The sequence below is a fragment of the Camellia sinensis genome, chromosome 1 (genome assembly GCF_055761805.1).
Source record: "Camellia sinensis isolate YWXY chromosome 1, ASM5576180v1, whole genome shotgun sequence".
NCBI classification, from domain to species: Eukaryota; Viridiplantae; Streptophyta; class Magnoliopsida; order Ericales; family Theaceae; genus Camellia; species Camellia sinensis.
The window spans coordinates 211841657-211863428 of NC_138961.1; the positions used below are offsets into that span (position 1 = coordinate 211841657).

At 37.9% G+C, this 21772-nt stretch overlaps 1 protein-coding gene across 1 annotated transcript; it reads right to left on the reverse strand.

Moving 5' to 3' along the window:
- Positions 1 to 13411: 13411 nt before the first annotated feature.
- LOC114309668 (galactomannan galactosyltransferase 1) lies at positions 13412 to 15074 on the reverse strand. Its single transcript, XM_028255452.2, has one exon. The coding sequence runs from the start codon at positions 14870 to 14872 to the stop codon at positions 13550 to 13552; it is 1323 nt and encodes a 440-aa protein (XP_028111253.2). The 5' UTR covers positions 14873 to 15074; the 3' UTR covers positions 13412 to 13549.
- Between the last annotated feature and the right edge of the window lie 6698 nt (positions 15075 to 21772).

Consider the following 21772-nt stretch of genomic DNA (forward strand, 5'->3'; position numbering starts at 1 on the left):
GAGGGGACTACCCCCTCTGATTTAGGACCTCAAAACCACACCTCTACCACTGAAAATCCACTGGATTTTAGTGGTAGGAAGGCCAAACCAAGGCTAGCTCAGAGGCCTCAAGATATGACTTAAAACAAAGCCAAACAAAGCATGCAAAGGGTCTACACACCCCAAATAGCAAAATGACCTTAACCAAACTTAAAAAACACTTAAAAAAAAGACTTTTTCCAGTTATAAGCAAAGCCTAAATCAATATGAAAAGAGGGCTAAAGCAAGGTACAAGAAAGTGCAAAAATGGGAGAAATGCTCACCCTTGAAGACCCTCTTCGAAACCAGCAATTTCAGGGGGTGGAAGCTTGCTTTCAGACCTCAAGAAGACCTCCCAAGAAGCTTGATTCAATGGTGGTGGTGTATATCTAGGTGTTGTAGTGTAAAAGTGCAAGGAAATCCAACTTCAAAGCACAAAACACACACAATATAGAGAGAAAGAGAAGTTTTTTCTCTTCAAAAGTTCAGAACCCTATCTAAGGAAGAAGCCTCTTCCTTATATAGAGGAATGAAAAGCCAAAGCTTCTTCAAGAAGTTTTGCAAGACCTTCATCCCTCCATACACGTGTATGGAGGGGAGCAAATGAAAATCCAGCTGGCTCAAAAGATCTGAAGGAAAACCAGTTGAGATAGGGGGGGTGCCGGCCATCAGCAATGGTCGGCAGTGGCTCATTGATGGCCGGAAGAGCCTCATAAATGGCCAGCAGGAGCAAAGCCATGGCCAGCAATTCCATGCCATGGTCGGCAGTGCACCAAAAGGGTCACTCTGAAAGGACCTAGCCAAGGTCCAAAAATAGGGGCAGAAAGGATACAAGGTCCGGGAAGCTCGAACCGGTGATGTTCCGCCGCGACAGTCAAGTACTCAGCGAGCAGTCGAACTAGTTGTTGGGTGTACCTACAAGCACAACCAAGTCTTGAGGACGGTCAAAAATTGGGTGTCTACAGTTGCCCCTCTTTGACAGAACTCAATAGTCACAAAGTGACGGGAGTGAGTGTCAAAGCCCAGAGACGACCCATTTTTGACAAAGCCGAAGACTCAAACAATCAATCAATATAGGCATGCAGAGATGCGCCCGGAGGCTGGGGCAAAATGCAAACGGTATGCAAGATGCAAGTGCATGACTTATGATTATGCAAAGAAAGTTGTAACGAAGCATAACAATGCAGTAGTTTTAAGCAAGTAGAAACCAAGCTACATTACAATGCAGAAAGGATGTAAGAGAATTATTCAATTCTCGCTACGTCTCACGCGGAGAACACTAAGAGCGACCGTTGGGGACACCCGAGGTCTCAAACAAGATTCCGACGCGTTGCACGCGAAAGGAAAAAGAGTGGCATAAGCATTAGAACATGTTCCAAATGCTCTTAACCAAAGATAGAGAAACATAGGGACGTATCCCGGTGTTCCAGAAAGGTATAAGTATTGGAACGTATTCCAAATACTCTTAACCAAAGAGGGAGAAACGTAGGGACATATCCCGGTGTAGACACCCCATTTTTGACCGTCCTCAAGACTTGGACGTCACCGCTTGAACACTCAGTGATCATCCATATTTGTGTTCGTCTTGAGTTCCCGGAAGTCTTGGATACGCGCCTTGCCTCAAGATCTCTCGACTCGACTGTTTTGTGTCTAGTTTTGCACCAAACACTTGTGCTTTGCCTTGGAGGGGCAGGGAATGGCTTGTGGGCCATCCCCACACTCCACCGGCCATGGCTTGACGCCACCGGCTGAGTTTTGTTGCCACCGGCCAAATGTTTGGCCGGCCGACACTATAGATAGCCGGCCGGCTATCTTTTTTTTGGTCAAATGCATTTTTGGCCAGCCGACTACTGTGCATCTGCTTTTGCAGATATTTTCATGCAGCTGGCATGCACTTGGCTCCCCTCCATACACGTGTATGGAGGGATTTCCCTCTTAGCTAGCTTGTCTTGTAAGCTTACAAGATTGAAGCTCTATAAGAGGAGGCCTCCTCTCCCTCTCTTAGGGGTTAGACAAATTAGGCATTATTTTTCAGAGCTTTGAGTGCTAGGGTTAGGGTTTGTATATATCCTATCTCTATATCTCTCTTTCTTGGTGTATTTGTGTGTGTTTTAGGCTTTAGTATTGCACACAAGCACCTACTGCTACACCATTCTCTTGGAACTGAGGTTCTAGAGGGTTGTTTTTGAAGTTTTGGAGCTAGTTTGGACCTAAGGAGACTGCTGGTCCACCATTTGTGAAGAGGGTCTACAAGGGTAAGAAACTTGTCCCTTTTTTCCCATTTTTTCATAGCTTATTTACCTATCTTGAATCTGTTTTTGAGCTTAGTGTATAACATATAAAAGTTTTGTTTTTGCTTTCTCTAAATAGTTGTTTAAGGGTGTTTCAAGTTTTGGGGTTGTTTGACCCCTCTTAAGTCTTGAAAGGCTCCATTTTGTGCCATTTTGGTTGAGCTCCGGGACCATTGTGTTTGGGCCTCCTCACCACTGAAATCTTGAGGGATTTCAAAGGTGAGCATGGTGCCTTGAGGTCCTAAGAAGGAAAGGGCCACCCCTTTTCCTTGTTGTCCTTGAAAAGGGCCATTTTTAGCCTCTTGAGGGAGCATATAGTTTGAGTATGTATTGACCATGCCTTGACTAATTTTCAGGCTTATTATGTCATAATATAGCATTGTTGTATGTTGGTTTTGGTACACCATGCTTGTCTAGCATACGTACCTTGTAATGCCATGATTTGCCTCAATACATGCATAGCATTTAGACCACCATGCTTTTGTGTTTTGGCCAAACTTTGTGAAGCTTATATGCATATTTTGATGTGCTAAGGGACTGTTTTAAGTCATTTGAGTCATCCATGCCTTGCTTTGTATAGCTACCATGTAATCCCTCTTGTATGCCTTAAGCTTTGGCCCTTCTAGCATGCCATCCTTGCTTTGTTTCAGTGGTTTGGAACCACTTGACATGTTATTTCAGACCTTATGATGTGCCCATATGCTTGCATTTGATCCCCCTTCAATGTGTTTAAAGGTTGTTGCCTTATGCCCCTTGTTTAGGCCTTGGAGTATGCTTGCATTTTTAGACCACTTAGATGTCATCTAAGTACATCCTTAGCTTTTGTTTAGGTCTGCATTAGACCTATTTTAAGTCCCTTTGGCCTTGTGAGGCTTGGTTGACCTAGCCTTGGTTTACCTCCCCTTTGGCTTGCCTTAAGTCTTGGACCATTGTTGCATGTTTGGCTTGCCTTATTTACTTGGTTTGGCACCTTTATAACATGTTTTTCAGAGCTTTATGTGTATGCCATTAATCCATGTTTTGTCACTTTTAAGTGTGCTTAAAGGTTGCATGTTTGATGCTTGAGTGTTGGCCCATTAGCATGTGCATGTGTGTGTGTGTGTGTGTGTGTGTGTGTTGGCCCTCATTTCCATAGCATTGGCTACTGTTTTGGACCTAGTTTAGGGCTGTCCAATTAGTGTAAGTCCCTTCCTTGCATGCCATTCAAATGTCATTACATTATTCCATGGTTGCATGCTTTGGTTGCATGTGTTGCATGCTTAAAATCACTTGCATTGGGTATGCATCGTCTTGGTCAAGTTGTTAGCATATTTGTATGACTTGCATGTTTGCATGGTTGAGTTGCACATTGCATACTTGATTAGCTTGCATGGATTGCATGCCTAGTGAGCATTGTGCATTGCCTCTCCATGTTACACACTTAGGCTCACATGCTTAGGTTGCATTGTACTAGCATGCATGCTTGGCCTCTTGAATTGCTTGTGATAGAGGTTGAGTTCAATTTGTTTGTTTATGTGCATTGCATGACATTTGAAATGAAAATGCACAACTTGGTCTCTTGGGCCATCACGCATTGAAATGCGCGATTGGTGGTCCGAGAACCAAGGGTCGTATCCCTTTGAGTCATAAACATGATAAGGGATGTGGTGGTGCATACATTGGCTTGAAATGCATTGCCATGCTATGCCTTGTCCTCTGCTGCTGTCAATTGCAGGTTCTGCGGAAATTCTTTGCCGACCGGCAGTGTTTAGTGCCGACCGGTCATCAATTTGTGGCCGATAGATTGAAAGGCAGCCGATGCCCATTCTCCATGGCCGGTGATCATTGCCCTCAGCCCGTGGTGTTTCCCAGTGTCCATAGAAGCAACTCTGAGACTTTGGCAGTCTTTAGAGGGGCAAAGCAGGGAAAACAGAGGCAGCTTATGCATGCAGTGGGCTTCTGAGCAGGACCGAGCGCACATTGCACCGGACCCTCGTTCCGAGGCCATTTACTGCTTAAATTAGATTAATTAATTTGCTTAGTTAATTTGATTGTTTGTAATATTTAATTAGCTAGTCAGTTAGTTAAATTGTATTATTCTTTTGGACCCTCCGAGTGAGGGCAATTGTGTAATAAGTGTGCGTGAGTTTGTGTATGTCTTCCAACCCCACGTCTTTCTTCCCTTTTATTTACCCGCTTATGGTGGTAGACTAGGGCATATTTAAATTAGCATACCTTATGCTATGCTTGCGTGCATTCATACATTTGTCTTGCATACATCAGGCTTGGCACATCATGCTAACTGCATTGCGTCTCAATTCCAAATTGAACACGTGTTAGTTGTAACATTTCACATGCCATGTTTAGAATAGCCGAGCCCATTTCTAGTTGCATTTTGCATGTGTTGCATTAGCCATCTTAATATGAACTAGGATCATGCACATGATTACTAACTGGTTTCTGTTTTGGCTTGGAGTACTCGGTAAGCATTTATGCTTTAGCATACCGCATGTGTGTGAGTGTTGCCATAACAGCATGATTACCATGAGGCTAGCTGCTTATGTGATATAACTGCTTGAATGCCTGTGGTTGAAGATCGAATTGCATAAGTTGGGATAATGCATTAAAACTGTGAGTTTTAAGCCCACTAGATAGTGGCAAAACCATCTTTTCTAAAGCCCACTTGAGGGTGGCAAAACCTGCATTTCAGCCTACTTGCGAGTAGCAAACCGTTTTCAAAACAAGCATGAAATGTTTTGTTCCAATTTAGGTGATTTGGTCTATACTTGTTTGTTGTGCGCATAACATAGTAATTCTAGGCTAATAACCGGAATAAGAACACATAACGTTTTCAAAAACGAATATCATGGTTAGTAGAGGCCGATCTTCGGATCAGGCGAGAGGGGGTGCTCATAGCTGACCTTCCCCAATCGTACCCAAGTTCCCGAGCCGAGGCAACTTTGGTGATGACGGACACGTGGCCTTTGGCACTGAGTCAGGGTTTCCTAAATTCCCCTATTAAAAAAATATTTAGGTGGCGACTCTGTACCTGGCAAAGCAGTCCATGTTTGGCACTTCTTTTCTAAAAATCTGTTTTCTCAAAACGATTTGCCGGATTTGGACTCTTTGGTTCAGATTGAGAATCGTGACACAAAATTGAGTCCGAACTGTAGCACGAAGGCCTCACGCGGGCGCGTCTACACCCGGTGTTTTGGAAAGGTATAAGCGTTGGAACGTATTCCAAATGCTCGTAATCAAAGAAGGAGAAACATTGGGACATATCCCGCTGTTTCGGATTGAGTGAGAAACATAGGGACGTATCCCGGTGTTTCGGAATGGTGTGAGCATTGGAACGTATTCCAAACGCTTTTAACCAAAGAGGAAGAAACGTAGGGATGTATCTCGGTGCTTCGGAAAAGGAGAAACATAGGGACATATCCCGGTGTTTCGGAAAAGGAAAAACATAGGGACGTATCCCGGTGTTTCGGAATGGTAGGAGAAACATAGGGACGTATCCCGGTGTTTCGGAATGGTAGAGAAACATAGGGACATATCCTGGTGTTTCGGAAAATGAGAAACATAGGGACGTATCCCGATGTTACGGAATGGAAAGGAGAAACATAAGGATGTATCCTGGTGTTTCGGAATGGTAGAGAAACATAAGGACATATCCCGGTGTTTCGGAAAGATAGAGAAACATAGGGACGTATCCCGGTGTTTCGAAAAAATAGAGAAACATAGGGACATATCCCGGTGTTTTGAAAGAAAGGAGAAACGTAGGGACGTATCCCGGTGTTTCGGAATGGGAATGAGAAACATAGGGACATATCCCGGTGTTTCGGAAAAGGAGAAACATAGGGACATATCCTGGTGTTTTGGAAAAGGAGAAACATAGGGACGTATCCCGGTGTTTCGGAATGGTAGGAGAAACATAGGGACGTATCTCGGTGTTTCGGAATGGTAGAGAAACATAGAGACATATCCCGGTGTTTTGGAAAAGGAGAAACATAGGGACGTATCCCAGTGTTTCGGAACGGTAGGAGAAACATAGGGACGTATCCCGGTGTTGTGGAATAGGAAGGAGAAACATAGGAACGTATCCCGTTGTTTCGGAATGGTAGAGAAACATATGGACATATCCCGGTGTTTCAGAAAGATAGAGAAACATAGGGACGCATCCCGGTGTTTCGGAAGGAAGGAGAAACATAGGGACGTATCCTGGTGTTTCGGAATGGGAAAGAGAAACATAGGGACATATCTCGGTGTTTCGGAAAAGGAGAAACATAGGGACATATCCTGGTGTTTCGGAAAAGGAGAAACATAGGGACGTATCCCGGTGTTTCGGAATGGTAAGAGAAACATAGGGACATATCCCGGTGTTTCGGAATGGTAGAGAAACATATGGACATAACCCGGTGTTTCGGAAAAGGAGAAACATAGGGACGTATCCCGGTGTTTCGGAACGGTAGGAGAAACATAGGGATGTATCCCGGTGTTGCGAAATGGGAAGGAGAAACATAGGGACGTATCCCGGTGTTTCGGAATGGTAGAGAAACATAGGGACATATCTCGGTGTTTCGGAAAGATAGAGAAACATAGGGACGTATCCCGGTGTTTTGGAATGGTAGAGAAACATAGGGACATATCCCAGTGTTTTGGAAAGATAGAGAAACATAGGGACGTATCCCGGTGTTTCGGAACGGTAGGAGAAACATAGGGACGTATCCCGGTGTTGCGGAATGGGAAGGAGAAATATAGGGACGTATCCCGGTGTTTCGGAATAGTAGAGAAACATAGAGACATATCCTGGTGTTTCGGAAAGATAGAGAAACATAGAGACGTATCCAGGTGTTTCGGAAGGAAGGAGAAACATAGGGACGTATCCCGGTGTTTTGGAAAGATAGAGAAACATAGGGACGTATCCTGGTGTTTCAGAAGGAAGGAGAAACATAGGGACGTATCCCGATGTTTCGGAATGGGAAGGAGAAACATAGGGACATATCCCGATGGTTAGAGACGTATCCCAGTGTTTAGGAACCAAAAAAAGAAACGTAGGGACGTATCCCGGTGTTTAGAAACAAAGGAGAGTGCAAAACAATGCAATTGAAAGGGTGCATAACAAAGCGAGTGGAATGTGTGTAACAACGCAAGTGAAGTGTGCATAACAATGCAACTAGAACCATGCATAACAATGCAAGTGAAGTGTGCATAACAATGCAACTAGAGTGTGCATAACAATGCGATTGAAACGTGCATAACAATGCAAGTAGAACGTGCGTGACAGCGCATGTTAGAGATGTGCAAAACAATGCAATACAGGTACACAAGACAGTGCGAGTGAGGTGCACAAAAGAAGTGCGATAAGATGCATTTTCTATGCAAGTATGGGGGCATTTTCTATGCAATCATGGAAAGCATATTCTATACGGAATCGAAAGCAAGCATATTCTATGCGGAATCGAAAGCAAGCATATTCTATGCGGAATCGAAAGCAAGCATATTTTATGCATGCAACAAAAGTGTATATGAAAGTGCACATCCTATGCAATAGAGGGGCATCAAACATGTACTTCAGTGCCTCCGATTTACCTCTCGGAGGACTTGGCAACACGCTCAGCTCAAAAGAGTACACCTTGTTTATATTGGCGAGAGATAACATCTGCATGTGAAGACCACATGTGCTGCTTTAATTACCATTCTGACTTGAAGCAGGCTTACACTTGAGGTAGAGGCGCACTCATACTTCGGCAGCATTAACAAGGCCTGAGGACGTGCATCCGGAATACAATCATGGAATTTGAAACAAACTCAGATGACAAAATGACAACATGAACATGAACATGACAAAATGGAACATGAACATGTGAGCATGCTAGGTATGCAAAGCTAAACAAGTATGCGACAACATACGAAATGAAACAAGCATGCGACAACATGGTAAGATGGGCTTACACCAAAGATGGACGGCTCTCAACTAGGCCCAAATTAGTAGCCAAAGCGATGAATTAAGCCATATAACACACTTAAGCATGCGAAATGCGAAAGGTTCATCAAAGGGGCCTGAAAGGGCAACTCTCAAAAGTTCCTAGGAAGTGACAAAAGTGCAAGTGTAATAACACTATATGCACTGAAATGAGATGATAAATGATGCCAAATCATTTAAATAGCTCGAGGATAGCATGCGTGAATCACCGGAACACGAGCTTGCAAGGCCAATTACACTACAGCTATACGAAGCATGAAGGATATGGCAAGGGCATCCCAAAACAGTCCTAGTACATACTGATATGAGACTAAAACATGCATGGAAGTAGGCCAAAGCAAGCTAGCATACAATGCTAAAACATAGGACATGCAAGGCTACAAAAGAGGCAATGCACTGCACCTATTAGAACCAATCATGGCATGACTTGGACAACCAAAAACAGAGTTACATCATAGTATAATGAGACCCAAAATGCACTGAAATGATGAGCCAAAGGCTTAGGCTTAATGGCATGCACAAAATCTCATTCTTGAGGCATAAAGCACAAGCTATACAAAGCATTCAAGGCATGTCAAATGCAAGTGTATGGCAACATTTCATGGACTGAAATAGCATGTGGAATGAGGGCAAGGCATGCAAACATCATATGTATGGCATGGTAGAGGCCTCAAAACCCAAGACTAGCCTAAGCATTTACACTATAGCTATACAAAGCATGAGTGGTATGGACATGGAAGCCTAAAATAGTCCTAAAACACTTCAAAATAAGCATAAAATCAAGTTTGAGCAAAGCCAAAAGATGCTAGTATGATGACTCAAAACATCATGCACAAAGGGCTAGTAAACATGATTTGTTCTACACCTATATGGAGCATGCAAAGGATGATTAAACCAACTATGGATAAGGTCATATCATGCCAAATGATGGCCAAATACATGCTGAAATGTAAACCAAACAAGCTAAAATGACATGGCAAAGCATGGAGCATATGAAGCTAGTTTAGGGGATTTACACTACAAGTGCATCATGCAAGCATAGAGTAACAAAACCAACCCAAAACAGGTTCATGGCATGGTAAAGCATCACCAAAAATGGACTGAAATGGACTCAACAAAAGCCAAGCATACATGCTACTTTGATAAGCTATGGATGGAGTTACACTACACATGCTAGATGCAAGCAAGACATGACCAAACCAGCCTTGGAAAGGGCCAAGGCAGGTCCTAGAAGTCACAAAAATAGGCCTGAACCAAGCCTCAAAAATGCATAGAGGGATGGTCCTTTGGAAGGCCAAAAATACAAGCAAAGAGGAACATAAAGAGAGGGGACTATCCCCTCTGATTTAGGACCTCAAAACCACACCTCTACCACTAAAAATCCACTGGATTTCAGTGGTAGGAAGGCCAAACCAAGGCTAGCTCGGAGGCCTCAAGATATGGCTTAAAACAAAGCCAAACAAAGCATGCAAGGGGGCTACACACCCCAAATAGCAAAATGACCTTAACCGAACTTAAAAAGAACCTAAAAAAAAGACTTTTTCCAGTTATAAGCAAAGCCTAAATCAATATGTAAAGTGGGCTAAAGCAAGGTACAAGAAAGTGCAAAAATTGGAGAAATGCTCACCCTTGAAGACCCTCTTTGAAACCAGCAATTTCAGGGGGTGGAAGCTTGCTTTCAGACCTCAAGAAGACCTCCCAAGAAGCTTGGTTCAATGGTGGTGGTGTATATCTAGGTGTTGTAGTGTAAAAGTGCAAGGAAATCCAACTTCAAAGCACAAAACACACACAATATAAAGAGAAAGAGAAGTCTTTTCTCTTCAAAAGTTCAGAACCCTGTCTAAGGAAGAAGCCTCTTCCTTATATAGAGGAATGAAAAGCCAAAGCTTCTTCAAGAAGTTTTGCAAGGCCTTCATCCATCCATACACGTGTATGGAGGGGAGCAAATGAAAATCCAGCTGGCTCAAAAGATCTGGAGGAAAATCAGCTGAGATAGGGGGGGTGCCGGCCATCAGCAATGGCCGGCAGTGGCTCATTGATGGCCGACAGGGCCTCATAAATGGCCTGCAGGAGCAAAGCCATGGTCGGCAGTTCCATGCCATGGTCGGCAGTGCACCAAAAGGGTCACTCTGAAAGGACCTAGCCAAGGTCCAAAAATAGGGCAGAAAGGATACAAGGTCCGGGAAGCTCAAACCGGTGACGCTCCGCCGCGATAGTCGAGTACTCGGCGAGCAGTCGAACTAGTTGTTGGGTGTACCTACAAGCACAACCAAGTCTTGAGGACGGTCAAAAATGGGGTGTCTATAGCGCGGATCTAAAATAAGCCTAGCTCGGCAAAAGTTCTAATGCGTTCTCAATCTTGACTCAGTTTGGGTTTTAGATCGGTTGTAAAACCTAACATGTTAGGTCAGATTTGGGCCCTGTCCTAACTACTTGGCACTTATCTCAACTAGATGATCCCTACAAGTTTCCAGTGTGGTCGCTGTCGCTTAGAAGAACCACAAACCATTTTCAGCCCTTCTCAATCCTATTTGTGGATCTAAAATTGGGATTTAGCTCGATTTTTCCTAGAAGTCGATCAGTTCATCCTAAACTCAAGGCTATATACTAAGATTAAGGGAAATGAAAGACATGGGGGCCCCATTTATGTTTTTGGTTCCGGTTTTGCTTAGGTTCTACGAATATCTATCAATCTTACCCCATGAGAGGGGCATCGACAGTATACCAACAGTCCCAAATGAAGAACATGAAGAACAGTGATGTAAAAAAGAAAGGGACCAGGAAAACTCACAGATTCAGGAGCCAAATCGAGGTTCAATCGACCTCGTCCTCTGCTGCAACGACCTAGACGATAGAAAATGCTGGGAAGGACGTCGACAGGAACAACAGCAACGATGACAGTGATGGTAGAAGCTTAGGGGTTTAGGGTTTTGGGTAGGAAATAAGATGAATAGTGATGGGGGTCTTTTGTCTTCTAGCGCGTATATATGAGGGGAAACAAAGGGGTGGCAACCTTTTGAATTTTCGACATAAGGATGGCAACTATGGGGTTGCACAGAGCGAATAGAAAAACGGCAAGTGGCATGGAGGTGACGGACTGTCAGTACAAATGATGGGTTGTCAGTGCGGCTGATTGATGGATGACGAGACTACTGGCACAAGTCTCGACGAGCAACCAAAAGGGATAGCTCGGTTGGAAATGAGATTCACAATTACGCTCAGCTCAGATGGGATTAAGGGGCAATTGAGAGAGAGAGATTTGTATTGAACAGTGGGCCGAACTATGCTAGCACGGATTTTGGTGTTGGGCCATGTAAGGTGAGCATGGTTGCATTGTTGAGGCCGAGTTAGGTCCGCATTGGATATGGTGGCACGCTTATGCTTAGCCGAGCTAGGATCCCGCGGAACATGGGATTTGATTAGGTCCGCACGGATGTGTTGGGCCAAGCTATAGACAGTTCGAACTGCAGACGTGGGGACTGAGATGGCCCATGAGATCATTGTGTGAGGACGAGATGTCGAACGGTGCGCTTCGCATCCATTCGGTTCTGATGGACCGGTTTGATTTTGCTCGGCAGTAGCTATCCAACATAATATTTATGTTTCACCAAGTAATAGCTTGGTTCAATATTCCACATGGACCAATGATGAGAAGAGGGGAATCACTGCTCGGTTCAATACCATTAGGCGATGCGACAAACACTGTTTGGAGGTTTTGGTCTCTACACGTGTAAGAAATGTAAAGGGGAGCACAGTCGCCTGTTCAAAGAAGGATAACAAAGGTAGTGCGCCCACAATCTCTGAGGCTGCATGGCCAGCCTTGAAAAGAAGGAGCATGCAGATGTTAGTGGTAAGCAACCTTAAACTCTCTCTCTCTCTCTCTCTCTCTCTCTCTCTCTCTCTCTCTCTCTACAGTGCTCTGCCCTCTCTCTTTTCCCAGAAAGCTAACTTGACCGTCGGAGGGGTTTTCCGGCAAACCCACCCTCCGGGTAGCTCACCTTTGTTATGTTTACAATGTGACAAAGTTCCAATAGAGTGAGACGAGCTTGGCAGCAAGGAGGTACAGAGCGAAGCAAATATTTCTCTGCCGTACATTCCCCTACCATATTCATCATTCTGAGCTTCAAATTAATGAACTTGTGGAGGGAAACTTCACTCACACCATGTGAAAGGAACACAAAAGCAAGATTATATAATTCACAGTTTAGCTGGCTATAAAAAATTTATTTATTAGTACGTATCACAACATAACTGGCACTATTTATCTGTTGTAGTAAATAATTAGTAGATTATTTAGACCTAGTTTGGGGTGTCCTAAAAACGTCAAAAAGTCAAAAAATTATTATCTTATTTAAGTTACATCATCTTATTTAAGTCACATCATCTCTCTACCACACCACTTCAAACCCAACCCATATTTTGTAAAAGTCAAAAAGTATATTTATTTAGAACATCCCAAATAATCCCTTAATATGATGATTGTTTTTTTCTTTTCCTTTTTAGTTTATTTAAAATAGAATCACTTGGGAACATTTTGAATAGGATTCTCAGCAACAATATACTTACAATAGATTACAGGAATGTTTGTGTTTAAACCATCTCCATTGATTATGTTTTGACTTAAACTATCATTGTAAGATTATTGTGAAGAATTTGATCCTATTATGGGTCCGTTTAGAAAGGGTTTTTTCGGACTTTTTTGGCTATTTTAGTCATAAAAAACAAAACATCACATCTAACCCATAATCATTACACTCTTCTTTAACTAAAAAAGTCAAAAAAACCAAAAAGTCAAAAAGCCCTTCCCAAATCAAGCTTTTTAGCCCAGGCTAAAATAATTAAAAAAGTCAAAAAATCAAAAAGTCAACCCACTTCCCAAACGGAGGCTTTATTAGTTCTTAAAAGTGACGCTAATAATGACGCAAAGAGATGTACTAAATATAGAAAATGAGGGCAAAAAAAATATATGCAATGGCTCAGTGTACAATGTGATATTTGGATCCTATTATGTTTGGTCGAGTTTTTGAAATTTAATTTTCTCTTTTAGTTTGAGTGTTTTGTTTGGTTACAGTTTTAAAAAATTAATTGTATACCTACTTTTTAAAATATTTATTTTTCAATATCATATATCACATCACTCAATTTAAACTCTTTTCAAAATTCATAATCAAACAAATTTTTCACACTCAAATTATAATTATAAAATACACAAACTTAAAATACAAATCTATTCTCAAATAATAATTCTAAAACCCTATCAAATACAATTTTTATAACATCACTCAGATTTGTAATGATCTATCCCTCGTGAAGGGAAATCAAATGGCAAAGGCGACACAGAAGAAGAATCCAGCAAGTTCGGATGCACAAAACCAAAATTACGAAGTACTTGATTATCCGCGAAATTTAATGCCCTCTCTATTCCTTTCCAGCAAGAATCACCGGCGTACATAGGGTTGTGGTTGCCACTACACGGCTGACACCCGGTGAAGTGCGTGATAAACGGCCGCCTCCCACTACCCTTCCCGTATCCATTGATCTTGAGATGATCTTCTCTCATCTCTCCATAACTCTCTCTCACCTTCTCAGCGTGTCTCCTCCTTAACCCAAGCACTTTCTTTTCTAATTCCATGTCCTTATTGGTGACATTATCAAATGTTCCCACTATGCTCTCCCAGTACCCTTGAAAGCAATATTCATTCTCAATGTAAATCTTGTTCGCCCACCTATCCTTCTTTTTCAAGATCAAGTAAATTAGAGCCGATTGATCATCCGACTCAGGATAGGTCTTATCCTTCAGCGTTGATTTCAAAATTTGGCCCCACTTTTTGTAGTTTGGCGTTTGTGGGCCCATACTAGCCCATGCTTCCATAAAGTCCATGGACCACTGGCAATTTCGGATCAAAAACACCCCAGCATTAACCCCAATCCAACTCCGGTACTTGTAAATCAAGTCGGGCCACCCTTCCACCACAAGGTTGTGGGCTTTGTACCTCTCCAACGGCAGCTTAAAGTCCATGTCAGTGATCACCGCATCCGAATCGACCCACCAAATCCATTCAACCTCCGGGTGGGCCAACATTGTGGCCCGGACAATGGGTATTTTGGCCCAATACGAGGGCATTTTCGGGTGCATGAAGGCGTTGTTATAGAAGACATCGTAGCCGTGGATTCGGCAGTAGTCAACCTTGTTTTTGAAGAACCTAAGCAAGAAATGATCACCAATCGGGTTCTTACAATTGGACGGCTGTGATCCCGTCAAGAGGAGAACCCGTTCCCCTGCTCCGGCGGCAAACGAGGGATGATGCTTCAGCCACTCCTGTCTCTTCTCGTCCCAATTCTCCATTGGTGTGTCGATGGAATAGCTCAGTTTCGGATCATCGTAGAACGTTGCGTCAATCGGGTCGTGACATGTGTCATCAGCCTCTGATTTAGAGCTGATTAATGAACTCGGAGTGGAGAATTTAGGCCATGGCTTAGTATAGAATGAGCAGAGAGCTAAAACCATGAAAAGAGCAACCAACACTGTTGCTCGGAAAAATATAGAAAACTTGTCTCTGATAAACGGCCGTGATTTAACCTGAATTGTGGTTTTGGACATGGTTGCTAGATATCTGCAACTGTGAATTCTGAATGGTGACGATTTGAGGGGGGAATTATAATTTATACATCGAAGTTGAAGATTTCAAGCAATCATTTTAACAAGATGATAAGACTTGGCCTCTAATACTAATAATACATAACACACGTCCACAAGAATAATCTTTCTTAGGAAAATTCGAGTAAATGCTGGGATGGACAAGGAGGGCTGCTGAGGTGACCGCCCCAAGTTGTGGAAAACTACCTTACGGCTCCGTTTGATTTACTTTTTAAAATGAGTTTTGACTTATATTTTGAAAGATAAGTTATTAAAAAAAATTTAAAATTTAAAAATTTGTTTGATTATGAATTTTGAAATGATTTATAAGTTTTTTAAATTTTTTATCAGTGTGAAAGAAAATTTTATTGATTGATGTGTAGAACGTGAGAGAATGAGAGATAAGAGAGAAAATTGAATTTTGCGTTGTATATTAAAAGTTTGTTAATCAAACAAACTTTTTTATTTTTTGATCCAAACCGTGCTTTAAATGTTAAATCAAACAATGCCTAAATATTTCTATGAACAATACGCCTCAATTTATTCAAATATTTACCAACTATTTACGTGACAACCCATCTCAAAGTGGAAGCTTTTAAAGGGAAAAAATAACATTCTAATTAATTAGGTTATTCAACTATTTACCTATACTTATTGTTCTACGAATATGATCTAATATGGAGTGGAGTTGTGTATTTAATTCTAAAGGTTTGTTGTTGATCTTGGAATTTACAGAAAAATTTTCATGTAAAAAAATAAGATAATCTAATATTGTCTATTATTAAATTGTACTTGTCATGTTTTTTTTTTTTTTTAAATAATGTGATTGGTCTATTTAGTCACTAATGACCATTTAATTTGAATTTTTTAAGTTGTTGGGGACTCAATCAAACTTACAAAAATAAATAATTTAAATCATTGAGATAGACTCACCAAACTCAACGAGACCTCTCCATTCAATGCCCATTTAAAGAGCATTATATGCTTCCTTTCCTTTCCTTTTCTTTTCTTTTTCTGAAAAAATTAATTAATAACCTCAAGATCTGTTTTTAAGAAAATAAACATGTTGTTGTAGGTGTCTATGAAATTCAAAATACACGAAGTGCCTAACAAAATAAATTGTTCAAATTATCGAAACGGAACTCATGATGGGCCTCACAGGCCCAAATAGCGTCCTCCAATCCAAAATCTGAACTGGAGAGGATCCTCCTTTGTATACCACAACCCAATCCAGCCTCGCTCTATCCCATTGACATTCTTACTTACTATCATATATATATATATATATATATTATTAAAAGTAGTATTTTTTTCATCCTTAGATAGCATATTATAAGAGCTTTTTTTTTTTTCTTCTAAGAAAGCCCCATCAGTATGTATTTTCTTAATTAGATATAGAGTTTTATACAAACCCAACCTAATTTAAATTACATTAACTTTACCTATTTTATATGGATTCTACTTCACAAATATTTATTTTCTATATATTTTTCATGGTAAATTGAAATAATCTACAAACTTAATACTAAAACGTTTTTCTTCTTAATTCTTTCAAAGGTGTTAGGATTTTTTTTAATGCTAAATTGCCTTATTTTTTTTTATATATCTTGCTGTGCATCATTCTATACCTAATATCAATTATATATTATGGATTTGTCTTTTAAATTTTATAGTTGTTCTATATATTAAATTATACTTCATTTCCTATATTATTTTATATAATCGCAACTCACATGAGGAAAAAATTACACAACAATAATACTCTAGAGGAAACTCTAAAATTTGGATTTGCTGTTTGAGTTACTTTTTCAATTGTTGAACAGTAAATTCTTTTATGTTTTGACATCATATTATAGATGATTAATCACTTTATACACTGAGATGTATCTATTGTTTAAATATTTTTTTATTATTTTTTTTGGGTTTAGATATTGTTATGTGATTCTTTCTTGGTTAGTCATTGTTGAATTTTTTTTCTATAGTTGATATTTTAATTTAATTAAGAGTGTGTTTATTGCAACATATTTATATTAATTTTTTTAGTAAATTTTATATAATTTCCATTTCTACATATTTTATTTTTCAAATAAACATAAAAGAAAATTAAATAGTTAGAATTACTTTTAATTTTATGTTACTAATTTTTCTTCTAATTTAACTATTATTTTTAATATTAAAATGAGTATTTATTTTACTTATTTGTAATTTATATATCATACAAAATTATTATATGATAATTATATTTTTATAATATGATCAAATTAAAATTATCAAAATACACAAATAATTTAATTAAAATTAATATATATAAGTATTATTCATGTAACAATTTTATAGAATGATGATGTCAATATTATTAAAATAAATAATTAAATCATACTTTAATTTTTTTTTATAATATATATTGTAATATTAAATATTTTTGAAAAACAATAATACGCGTATTTTAGGGATCAACTGTGACTATATATATATATATATATAAGATAATTATATCTAATTATATAATCAAATTTATGCACTCAAATTTTTTTAAAATAAAAGCACCAACTTGATATTGCTTGCGCAAAATGCCAAAAAATTCTCTATAGTAATAAACAGAAAATGCTATGGTTGACTTTTTCATAATAAACACTTCAAAAACTAGGGTCCCAAGTACCAGGGGTGTGACGTTTCACCATTTTACATTGAGCGTTTTGAAAATATGGTTAAAAATTATTTTTTAATTTTCTTATAAGAGAAAGAAGTGAATTAAACGTTGAGAAATGACTTTTAATACACTTTCTAAAATAGGTCTCTTTTGTATGTCGTTTCCAAGTAGTAACTACAAACAAGTATCGAGCAGTCATTGCTGACCAATGGCGGAATTATAAAATTAAATTAGAATGGTATTTATTAATTATAATATCAAAAAAATTTATAAAAATATTCTACGCAAGATTTTACGATTGATTTCGAGAAATATCAAAAAAATAATGTTATTTGTAATTAGTATATCATGAGCAATACAAAAAAAATATGGATATAAGTCTTAAAATAAATTATATAATGATAAATTATTTTTTTATTCAAAATTTGATTAAAAGTTTAATATAATGGTAATAACACGTCATCATTAGTATGCGATATTACCCACTAATGGTAACACATAAAGAGTGAACATCACATGTCAAATGTAACTAACAATCCAATAAATTTCACATCCTTATAGTGAGATTACTTATACTTGCATGTCACTAACAATATCACCGTTATATTCAAAAAATTTCATAAAATTTTCATAAATAATATGATTCATAATAGTCTTTTTATTTCCAATCAAAATAATTACTATTATTCTCATAATTTTTAAAATGTCATTGACATTTCACTCTAATAATATTTTTGTAATTTTTTGTTTAAAATATATTCTTTATGTTAAAAAAAGGAAATTTCAAAATCACAGGGACACGTGACCCCCGGTCTCTTAAACCATCTCCAACGGTTCAGCAAACCTGACATCAGATTTGAAATTTGGTGAAAAATACACTTTTTGGAGCTTCAACGGTTTCACCAAACTGATATCAAAATGAGAATTGAACAAAAAAATCATCAAACTGAGAACAGAATACAGGTTTCACCAATTAATGTGCGTGACCGTTGGAGGAGACCAACCGGTCGACCGATTCCCTTTCAAATAGGTAGGTTCAAACCGGTCAAAAAGGTTCAAACAGGTAAAAATAAATAAAAATAAATAAAAATTGCCTTACCTGTCGACCGGCCGGTCAACCAACCGGTCGACCACTTCCCTTTTGATGCACGATTGGAGCAAATGGTATCAGATTGAGAAAATTAATTTTTTTTTACTCAAATTTAATGAAAAATTTGATTCACCGTTGGAGATGCTCTTACCCCCACCGCCACTGCAGCTGACAACGTCAAAACAGTCCCGCTGCATACCCCTAGTGGGGGTCGCGCCCCCAGTGACGTGGCGCGCCCCCACTGGCTGAAAACTCAAAAAAAAAAAAAAAAACAGTTTTTTTTTTTTGACCAATCCCGTGGCGACACCTCACTGGGGGTCGACCCCTCGTGGGGGTAGGAAGCATTTTTGCAAATAAAATTCATGTGTTGCTTCCATTGTTTTACTTGGTTTTATTATTATTGTATTTTGAATATTTGAGATAAAATAATGTTATATATTAATTAATATATTAACTAATATACTAATTAATGATGTGCTATAATTTAAAATATTTTTAATATTTATAATTTCAGCAGTGATTTAGACCCCCTCAAACTTCAACCTCCACTACCCCACACACACGTGGTGGGTAGTGATTGAAGGAGAAGAAAAAAAGAAAAAGAAAAAGAAAAAGTGACCAATCAAAAAAGAAAGGGGGTCAAAGGGGGCGGGAGGAAAGAGGGTCCACATCTTTATTCTTATAATTTATATAATGAGTGAAATCAATAATAACATTATAACTAGTATTGATATAATAATTAATATATTAATTGATATATATAAACATCACTCTTTGGGATATGGACGATTAAGCAGCCTTTCATACATACAATTTGTTTGGAATAGTAATCTGTCTACCGCGTGGAATTTAAGCAGTTTGGATTTTTTTTTTCTTTTTTTTTGTTACTTTTTGTTGTGACAAGGACACGCAAAGAGCCAAAACCTTCATACCCACAAATAAGTACATTAGACGAAGGGGTCATTGGCAAATTACCTGGTTCAAAAAAAAAAAAAAAAAAAGGTTAAAAAAATTAATTTTTTGGTTTTTTAATTTTTTTATATAAAAAAGTAAATTTTTTTGGGTCAAAAACGTCATTCAAAAAGTCAAAAAATTAAAAAATTAATTTTTTACCAACTTTTCAAAACACTCTCAAATCAACTTTGCCGTCCAACAAAATTTGCAAACAATAATCAGCTTGCTTGTTTTCATTTTTCAGAAAACACTTTTCAAAAAAATCCACTTTCTTATTTTTTGTATTTTTTTATTTTTACTAAATTTTTTTAATATTTTAAGTAATTTTTTTTACTTTTTAGACACACATAACATAAATACACCTAAAAAGTAAAAAAAAGTTGTAAAAAAAATCTTTTAAAAATTCACTAAATATCAAAAATACAAAAAATACAAGAATTTAGTTTATTTTTTGTATTTCTATGTATTTATTAATTTTTTAAAATATTTTTTTTACAAATTTTTTACTTTTTAGATACATCTAACTAAGGTGCATCTAAAAAAGTTAAAAAAATATTCACTAAAAACAAAAGAATACGAAAACCAAAAAACTCAATTTTCAAAAAACTTAATCCAAAAAACTCAAACCAAACACATTGAATATTTGTCACAATGATCTTGCCAACTTTAGTACACAGCAAGGAATAATACGAATAATAATTTTTAAAAAAAAAAGAAACATAAAATCACAAATGAACATAGAGGTAAATGTTAATGGGAATTTTTTTTATGACTAAGTGTCCGAACCAATTTATGCTTACCTCGACTAATTTTGAGACTCCTGCAAAATGCTTCCTTCACATGAATTAGACAAATCTCAAGTAAAGTCTACAGACTTGGCTTTAAAGGGCGAATTGCTCATAATAGTTGAATCTAAGACTTAGAGAGAGTGCATCTCTAAACCCTTAGGGTTAAATGTTAATGGGAAAATGGCAGGAGTGATAACAAAATCATAAAAAAATATAATATTTTAATTATTAAAATTTATAAACTTTATCAATGATTTATAATAATTTTTTTTTTTTTCACTAACACACTAATACACTGGGTTGTTATTTCCCCAGTATCAGCCGATCAGCTGGTTGCTACCTAGTAGATAAATACCAATTTTTTTTTGTTTGTTTGTTTTTGTTTTTGTTTTTTTTAATCCAATTAGTATGAGAATATTATATTCTTTTATAAATACCAAAACAATTTATAATTGGACAATCAACTATTTAAGCCTCCGTTTGAGAAGTGGGTTGATTTTCTGGTTTTTTGACTTTTTTAGCTATTTTAACCTGGGCTAAAAGTTTGGTTTGGCAAGAGCTTTTTGAATTTTTTTGTGAGAAAAGTGTGTAATGATTATGGGTTAGATGTAATGTTTTTTTTGTTGTGACTAAAATAGTCTATTTTATCTTTTGTGACTAAAATAGTTACAAACCAACTTACCAAAGAAAAAAACCTAACAATATCTATTCATAACTCTAACACTATTTAACAATCACTAGATAATAAATAATCAAGCATCGTCTTGGATAAAAATTGACTCATGACATCTCAATTAAAAATATATAGGTACAACCAATTTAAAAAAAAGAAAAAGAAAAAGAAACTCAACGATGGACAAAATATAATAATTGCAGTGGAAGTAATTGCCACTCTTACGCTCGTTTGTTTTAGGAGAAAATGATTTTTGTATTTTCTAATATTTGATGTGACAAAAAATAAAATTCAATAAAAAATATTTTTCATCATCAACAAAAAAAAATAAATTTATATGGACAAAAAAATGCTTCTCATTTTTAAATGATGAAATGTTTTCGAAAGTATAATCTAATAGAAAAATTCAAGTAGAAAAATTCAAATTAATCATATATTGATATATTCTTAAGGAAAATATAATATAGGGCACTCGGGTGATAAATCCAATTTTAAATTTCGTTTGCCCGTCGGTCCAAGCTCTGAAACACTTTGTCAACAAGGGCAAACTATATGTTATACAGTACACTCATTTTAAAACTCTTAATTCTCAGCTCCCCCTCTTTCACTACCTCTTGTTCATAGCAGTGACACTTTTTTTAAAACCAAACCCTACTCTCTCTCTTCCTTTCTCTCTGCCGACAAACTCCAACGTTGCCATCCTCTTCGA